At 34.9% G+C, this 9067-nt stretch overlaps 1 protein-coding gene across 1 annotated transcript; it reads right to left on the reverse strand.

Annotated features, from left to right (window-relative positions):
• Positions 1–640: 640 nt before the first annotated feature.
• Positions 641–7407, reverse strand: dnase1l4.2 (deoxyribonuclease 1 like 4, tandem duplicate 2). The gene is made up of 9 exons (XM_083533497.1): positions 7230–7407; positions 6431–6517; positions 5286–5380; positions 5104–5190; positions 4238–4350; positions 3295–3407; positions 2435–2592; positions 2182–2278; positions 641–875 (listed from the first exon to the last, which is right to left on the reverse strand). Exons 1-9 carry the CDS (start codon positions 7230–7232, stop codon positions 771–773), a joined length of 858 nt encoding a protein of 285 aa, XP_083389623.1. The 5' UTR covers positions 7233–7407; the 3' UTR covers positions 641–770.
• Positions 7408–9067: the final 1660 nt, after the last annotated feature.

Below are 9067 nucleotides of genomic sequence, written 5' to 3' on the forward strand. Positions count from 1 at the left end.
TGCCCAATGTAGCCTCAGATTCCTGTTCTTGGCTGAAGTTATTGAAACCCGATGTGGACTTCTACAGGGGTTTCGCTGGATTTGAGTTACTGTAGACTTCCTGTCAGCTTCAACCAATCTAGCTATTCGCTCTGACCTCTCATCAACAAGGCTTTTCAGTCTGCAGGACTAACATTTATTGAAAGTCTTTTTGGCTTTTAGCACCATTCTGTGTAAACTGTAGAGACTATGTGTATAAATCCCAGGAGATCAGCAGTTTCTAAACTACTCAAACACCAAATCACGTTAGGTGGTATAATAACGATACATTTCAATTTCAGGTTTTATTCATCATGTCTCTTAGACTGAGGCATTGTTTGAAATCACAAAAATTCCGAAGCACATAATCATTCTTTCTTAGCACAAGCAAAAAAGAAAAGAAAATACATGATTTTAAAACACAGCAATGAAAACATATGCAGTACACAGAAATTTCCTGAGAGTTTATCACTAATAGAAATTGACATTTTGGGTTAGATTGTTGTGCACAATAAGCTGCTTCTGAAACTTGTTTGTTTGTATTGTATTCTGTCTCATATGTTAAATGCGTTACTTCAAACATCACATTATTCAGAACTTTTCATTCTTCACATTTGATTCCCTTTAAATGGTTTCCTCTTTGTGTGTGTGTGTGTGTGTGTGTGTGTGTGTGTGTGTGTGTGTGTGTGTGTGTGTGTGTGTGTGTGTGTGTGTGTGTGTGTGTGCATTTGAATAACCCTCACTTCTTCATATTAGCTTGCTTTGCGTTTCACTGCCTTTGACCGGCTTTTGGGTCTTGTTACAGGTTTCTTCTTTAGGCTCACCTCCACTGGATAATGATCACTGATCTTCAGAGCCTAATGAAGAGTATTGGTTTTTCCATGTGTTATAGAAAATAAAAACAGTGAGAAATATTAACTATATTATATAGATAAATACAGTGCATCTGGAAATTATTCACAGGGCTTCACTTTTTCCACATTTTGTTGTTACAGCCTTATTCCAAAATGTATTAAATTCATTATTTTCCTCTAAATTCTACAAACAATAATGACAATTATGATCCCCATAATGACAATGTGAAAGAAGTTAAAATCTTTTCAAATTTATAAAATTAATTAAATAAATCACGTAATCACATAAATATTCACTGCCTTTGCTATGACACTCAAAATTTAGCTCAGGTGCATCCTGTTTCCGCTGATCATCCCTAAGATGTTTCTACAGCTTGATTGGAGTCCACCTGCGATATGCTTTTTCGGCTTTTTCTTTTTTTCGAGGGCTCATTTGACGTATTTAAGACTTCCTGTCAAATTAGTACAGTCATTCTACCCTGAACTTCCCCATAAGCAAGATGTTTGAACCTGCACACCCTCGGCACACAGAATGGTGTTTGATTTTTACTCCATTCTCTGTAAACACTTGCAACAGTGTCTGTGTATCTTCCAAAAGATCAGCAGGTTCTAAATAAATACTCAGCCAGCCCATCTGGCACCAACAACCATGGTTGAAGTCCTCATAAATTTCCCACATTTTTATGCTTGATGTGAAATTTACTGAAGCTTTGTACTTTGTATCCGCATGAATTTGAGCATTGTGCTGCTGCCACACGAATTGGCTGATTACATAACCGCATAACCTCATTAACATTGTCAATTTAACCGGAACATGTACAGTAACTATCCAACATATATTAGTAAATGTGTGAGAACAGGTTTAGGGTTATAGAGAATATTGTTTGCACGTTTTAAGGCAGACTGAATTTACTACATATTTTCATGAACTGGTTTCTTATGCAATGAGAAACTATCCATGATCTTTCAGAAAGAAGGTCAAAAGAGTTAAGAGGTAGTGTAAGTAATAATACAAAAATGTATCCCATAAAGTTTGAGTGAAATGTGTGTTGTTTAAATAATAAATGTCAAGTATTCTCCAGAATTATAGCAGCCACAGTGATATCTTAGACCACTAGTTAGCAACAACTAAAGTTTTGAAGGAAATAAAGTAAATTATTAAATTATTTTGTGTATTTGTTTACAGAAATGTGCAAAAAGTGTTCAAACAGTAGTTTTTATTATTTCCGAAGCAAAACCCAAGGAAACACTAATTCCTTTTAAAGAGAAGTTTCTAAAGTGGCTTTCTAATCTCATGATGTGCTCTTACCATTTCCTCTGACAGCTTATAAGACGCATGAAAGTTGAAAGGTTTCGCTGAATTCTCCACTATTGCCTTCAACATCTTGTCCTTGTACACCACAATCCTAAAAAAATTCAGTTAATAACAGGTTACACAGGAAGCATAAAAAGAAATCAGCTGCTGTTTGTCGTCCAAATCCTATCCTCCGAATAGCAGCTTTAAACTTTAATATAGCATGATAAGCTGATTAATCACAGGTTGAGATGGAATTGTAGGGCACCTGTCGTATGTATAGTCATTGGCCAGGCTGGCTGTGGTGTCAACATCATCCCCTATAAGCCAGTGGAAGTTTGTGTCAGTGCGGAGCCTGATTTTCTTCATCTTCTTCTTGGAGACGTATGCACCATCGGCATTAAAGTCACCCAGAATCATAATATTCTGTAGGGCAGTAATTGATATTTCAGGTATATCATTGGTGTTTTTCTTCACAATATTTGAGTTTTACTGCTTGGGTTCCTAAAGACACTAGACATGTACACACACGCATAATAAACTGCTTACCGTTTGTATTGATTTTGATTAAAATGAATGACTAAAAAGAAACATTTTGGTATTTTGCTCTTTCTCTCAGGATCTGATGGGTCCTGATAGAGCTCTAGCGTTGTTTTTCATTTCTTTCCCCACCAGATGTCGCCATTTTGTTCCTGTGTCCCTAATTAGCGCCCATTGTTGTGTGTACCTATTTAAGTCCCCATTTTGTGTCTGTCTGTTGTTTGTTTGTTAAAGTTGTGTTGGCCGTTCCTTGCGTTTGGTTTTCCTGGGTCTCCTACCCAATCTTGAGTTCCCCTTTCTAGGTCATTGTTTCTTAGTTTGTGTATTTTTGTGTATCATTACCTAAGAAAGACTCTGGTAACTTTACTGTCTGTAAAGTTTTCCTAAGCTCCTGAGAAGCTTTTGCTTTCCTTTTTGAGTTGTGGTCTGATTTTTGTTCTGCTTTTTGTTGTATTTTATGGAACTGAGTATTATATTGATATTAAATTATAGCACTTGAATTATGTGTTCTGATTTAAAATTTAGCCCGACTTTTAACTAATTCAGTGACCAATTTTCCACTTAGGACATTACGAGCATTTTACTCACCTCGGTGTTCCATTTCTTGATAACAGCCATGGACACATCATACAGCTCATCTATTTCTTTCTCTGAATCTGTGGGCTTTGTATGGACTGGGATCAAAACCAAGTCGTTTATCACTAGAAAAAATAAATAAAATAAATAAGTTGAGACATGTTTTCGTGCAGATGTTTCCATCCTTGACGTCATTAAAGAATGTAATGAATGCATGAAAGGTTTCTCTTTTGTGCTTGTTCACAAACGATATCATGTTTATCACTCTAACACTTTTTGTACAGATAAGGGTGATTCTTTTTTTCATTCATCTGCATCTGATTAGTTTAGCTCCTGATTAGCTTTTTTCAAAGCATTTTTTTAAGACTACCGTGATTGTATGCAGATTACAGTCAGTATGTAAAATGTTAATCTGGTATCTGAGTCAAACATTTATTATTTACGTAAGTCCTCATACCTCCTATGCTAAACTAATGATGCAAAATTCCAACTCCAAGGAGAAAAATTTTATTTTTCAGTAGCATTTGGGTTAAATGTAACATTTCATCTTTGGAAAGTCTCAGTTGTTCCTTGCCTTCTGTGAACTCTGGCTTTCTTGTTATGGATAAATGTAAACCCAGATCTGGATTTCTGTAAAACTGCTGTAAGACCATTTGTAAAAAATCACTATACAACTAAAAATGAACTAAACTGAATTAAACTGAATTATCTCTCAGTTGCATTGCAATTTCAGGTTTCGTCTTTTGCTATAATCTGTTCTTTTATTTTTCTTTTCACTTTAATAAACTAAAATTACATTTTAAATTATTCTCTTTTTAAGGATTTATTTGGCAGTCCTGGAATTTCAAGACACAGCCATCCAGTCACTAATACCAGAGCACAGAGCTGCACTAACACTTTTCAAATTGCAGTCAGTATACAATATAAATACATATATGTAAATGCATATTATTACTTCTGTCAGGTAAGCTGAAACGCATAATGAAGGGCTCTCGTGAGAAGGCGTCCTCATCTCCTTCCTGGTTGTCCTCATACTGGTAGGTGTCAGTCAGCTTGACTTTGTCTGGTCTAATACAGGAAACCCAGTATAATCATACTTATTTACAATACATCATATATCTTCACAAATATATACACAGATATACAGTCCTACAAGAACAAAGTGTGTACATTCTAACTGGTATCTTTATCATAGTGTTAACATACTGGTAGTATTATATTTTATTTAAAAAATGAATTGTATTTATTTGGGGTTGTGTTTTGTTAAGTTCTATTTACATTCAATTAATCTGACTTTGAATTTGTTGTCTCTGGCTTGCTCATTAGGGATTATTTTCTGTAAATCTGGGTTAGGGTTAGGGTCACTACCGAACAAACACAAGGCCCTTTTCAAGAAAAGACTTCTCTAATGACTGTGTGAAAGTACTTTAAATCTTATCTGTAGTTTCAGGTATGATGATGATGATGATAAGAGGCATAGAACTATACAGGTCTATGAATTCCTGTCAATTGTTATTACAGAAGCTGAAATATATCATGTTTTGACATTTTTTTTCAATTCCATATCCAGATCGTAATGTTCATTATAGGAAAAAAAAAGTTCTAGCTTAAAGATGTATTCAAGTCTGCTATGGTTTAGCTTTTTAAAGCCATCCTTTTGCAATTCTTTTTGCTATACTAAACAATCATCTACAGATATTATGCTGATATTGTCGCAAACATATCTGGCATTATTGATTGCGAGGTGGAAGATTGTGTAAATGTGGTTTTTGGTTGAAAAATGATTTCAAATAATCCTATTTACTACTTCTATAAATTCACCTATAGAGGCACGCAAACTGCTCCTTGTAAAGCGAACGACCCAGACTGGAACTCATTTCCATACGGTAAGGATGCCTCTTGTTAGCACTGTCAAAAAACACAGTGTATTAAAAGTTGGACAGTTTTTAATGCAGGATACTGTGTATGAACTATATATGGACATGCTGATCAATTTTACACACCCAGTGCTGTTCAGCTTTTTCAGGAATTTCGCCATGGCCTTTCCTGTCTTGTCCACTACTTCAAGGATCACAATTATGCTATAGCGAGACACAATCTACATGGACATTATACAAAAAAAGCATCTTAGCTTCAGTCAGTCAGTATGTTTTATTAGGTAGAGGAAATACATGAGCCCTTGTTGACAGGATAAATTTTTCATACATGATATAGTCAAAAGTATGTGGACACCTGACCATAAGGGAAAAAGCAATGCTACTTCATCAGTTAGACAGTATCTCACAAAAGTGAGTACACCCCTCACAACCATTTTAGTAAATCTTCTCAAGGGACAATAATATAGAAATGAAACTTGGATATGTTTTAGGGTAGTCAATGGTGCAGTATAGATTTACTGTCCTCTAAAAGTAACCCAACATACAGCCATTATTGTCAAAATAGCTGATGGAGCGGACAAGTATGTATCTGGACTTAAACCCTATTGAGGACCTGTGAGGCATCCTCAAGCGGTCATGTGTCTAATATCCAGCAGCTCTGTGATGTCATTATAGAGGAGTGGAAGAGGATCCCAGCAACACCCTGTGCAGCTCTGGTGAATCCCATGCCCATGAGGATTAAAGCAGTGCTACATAACAATGGTGCTCACAGGAAATATTCATACTTTGGACACAGTTCATGGTCACTTAGAATGTTCTCACATTTGTTGCTAGTTATTTAGACAATAATGGCTGTAAAGAGTAAATCTATACCGCTATACAAGCTGCACATTGACTAAAGTATTTCCAAGTTTCATTTTTTTCCCTTGAGAACATATAACAAAATGGTTTCTGAAATTTGAGGGGTGTACTCACTTTTGTGAGATAGTGTATGCTATAATGTTTGCAGTAGACTCATTGTTGGACTTGTAATGGAAATCGTTAGTGTAAAAAATCAAAACCAAGCCACATCAAATGTATACAAAGTTATATCTTTTATATATAATTTACAATGCATTTTAATTGTAAATTGAATGTCATGGTCTTACAGTTTAAAACAATTTTGTCCAGATATGCTATTATATTGTTAACAAGCAATAATGTCTAGAAAATCGTTACACCTCCATCAAGGGAAACACAACCCTCATAGCAGTGAAATGACTGTAATTTACCTTTATAAGGTAATTTATGACATTCTCATCTGACAGCTTGCTTGGGCCAAGACGCCTGATGTTAAAGGATGCAATCTTCAGGTTTGCCTATAAAAAAGATCAAAGCTTTACTAGTTTTCATTTGAAGTAACACTTATAATAGGAATGTATTAGTTGCATAGAGTTACATAGATATAGAATACAATGACTGTCATGCAAAGTCTCACTGACATCATTTCCATTGTATTATCCTTCATAACACACATTTCAAGAGATTTGTTTTACGAGACCAAAAGCGTGTTCTGAGGAAACAGCCTTTCGTGCCAGTGACTTTAGCAATTGTAACCGCAGCATCGCATCTTAGTCCAAGAGGAAACCCAAGAGTTTCACATATCAGCAAATTAAAAGCAGTGATACATAATTTTTTAGTTCAACTGAGCAACATCTAACATTCCTTCAATTACACTGGTTTATAGTGTAATTATTAACCAGACTGTCATAAACTTCAGCAAATCATTAACAAAACCAGAGAATAAATCTTGTAAAATTTACTAGAATAAAAAAAAGATTTAGTATAAAAAATATATATATATTAATGTACAAAGCTGTAAACGATCATTAACAATTCATTCAAAAAAGTCATTTCAAAACAGCCCTTTAAAAAAAAAATCTTTATCTCTCCTAGCTTCAAGCTAACTATAGTTCCTGAACAAGTCCTACTGTAAATGATCTGGTTTGAGATAAAAAAAAAAAAAGGGTTAAACTGTTAACTGGTGCTGTAATACATGATCTATTACAGTGTCATTGAAATCTCACTTACCATTATTACTGCTGTGTTTTGTGAGCTCGGTATGCCGGGTCGCTCTTTTGTGAGTAGTGAAACAGACGGAGTAGAGCAGAGCAGAATGTTTACTTCCTGAATTTGAACCACAGCCAGTATGCTTTTGCTGCACTTTGCATACTGTTGCTTACAGAAGATCTCAGTGGGTGTGGACTGTTGAGGGAACTAATGTATGTCTTGTGTTTAACACTTAAAAGAAGCCATTAAGGGTCATTACTGCATCCTCTTAACACTTAAAGCCTACAGCATTATTATGATGAACTATTAAAATACAAAAAAATGACATTAAATGGAAATAACTTAATGTACAGAACAACAATCAAATCCACAAGTTAAATATATTACTGTATTGAATATTACCACTATTCAGTGATTGAAAGATGTGGATTTAAGTAAAAATGCTGGTACTGTAGTAATGATGAATCATGTTCTGGTATAACTGAGAGAATTGTTCTTCAGATCCTTTAAATCACTTTGTGTCTGTTACAAATAACATATATATGTGTGTGTGTGTGTGTGTTTTGTTTTTTTACCTCAGACACTCAGAAACAATGACATTTTTCCCCTCTGTGTTCCACATGTCCTCTCTTGCCCAAATTCTTTTGGCAAGCCTCATTTCATTGTATACATGTGTAATTATTACAAAGCCAAATGTAGTAAAATCTTTGTGATGTAATTCAATTTGTTATTATTTCTATTAATTTAGTAGAAGCAGCATTAAATCACAGATATGAAGTTCTAGACAAAAGGCAAATTCACACACGTCTTTGTGTTCAGGTTTGTGAAAAAAGATTAGCCTGGAGCTTTACATGATAGGTATGTATCATTATACTGTTGATGATTGGTTTAATTAAATGATTTTTGGCAGCGCTTATTGCCATTCATGGAACAGGAGTTATTGTATTTAAAATTTTGTGAGTACACAGAAAACTTCAGTTTGCAAGGAATGCACTTGAATGATCATGTTGTTGCATCAGGTGGATTATCTCACTTATGTAAATTAAAATAGGAATGTAAATTAAACTACATATGCACTGTCTTTTCCTCTCATATTTATAATTTACCATTTTTCCTGAAATAATTTACTCATATACATACATACACATATACAACAACATGATAGATATATATAAGGGTAAACACTTAGGCAAAGTAAATATGTATAGATTTTTGTAGAATTAACAGCTTTACAGTTTACAAAATGAGTGAATTCTTTAAGGGAAAAATGGTACAAAGCTAAATTTGTTTATTTATTTCAATTGTATTTAATTTACATAAAATTTAGTTGGAATGGAAACAGTTTTTTCTTTAACATTGTTTGGATTTGTTGCAGACAATAAAGACATACAGTACTTTATAATATGTTAAAATTCTATTGAAACTTCTTCTATTTCTTCTTCCGGCTTCTCCCATTACGGGGCGCCACAGCGGATCATCCGTCTCCATACCCCCCCTGTCCTCAACATTTGCCTCTTTCAAACCAACTACCTGCATGTCTTCCCTCACCACATCTATAAACCTCCTCCTTGGTCTTCCTCTTTTCCTTCCTCCTGGCGCCTCCATGCTCAACATTCTCCTACCGATATACCCCATGTCCCTCCTCTGCACATGTCCAAACCATCTCAAATTCTATTTAAACAATATATTATAAATACTAATGCAAACCTTGTGTGTAAATTCTGACACGGTTAACTGAAGGTTATAAGCAGGTATAAGCAGATGTTTGCTGCATGTCTGTTAATTCCCCAAAGCCAGACGTGGTGAAACCTGAAATCTTTCATCTGGATTTGGACTGTGCCACCTGATGCCTCTTGCCA

The sequence above is a fragment of the Silurus aristotelis genome, assembly GCF_946808225.1.
Source record: "Silurus aristotelis genome assembly, chromosome: 28".
Lineage (NCBI taxonomy): Eukaryota > Metazoa > Chordata > Actinopteri > Siluriformes > Siluridae > Silurus > Silurus aristotelis.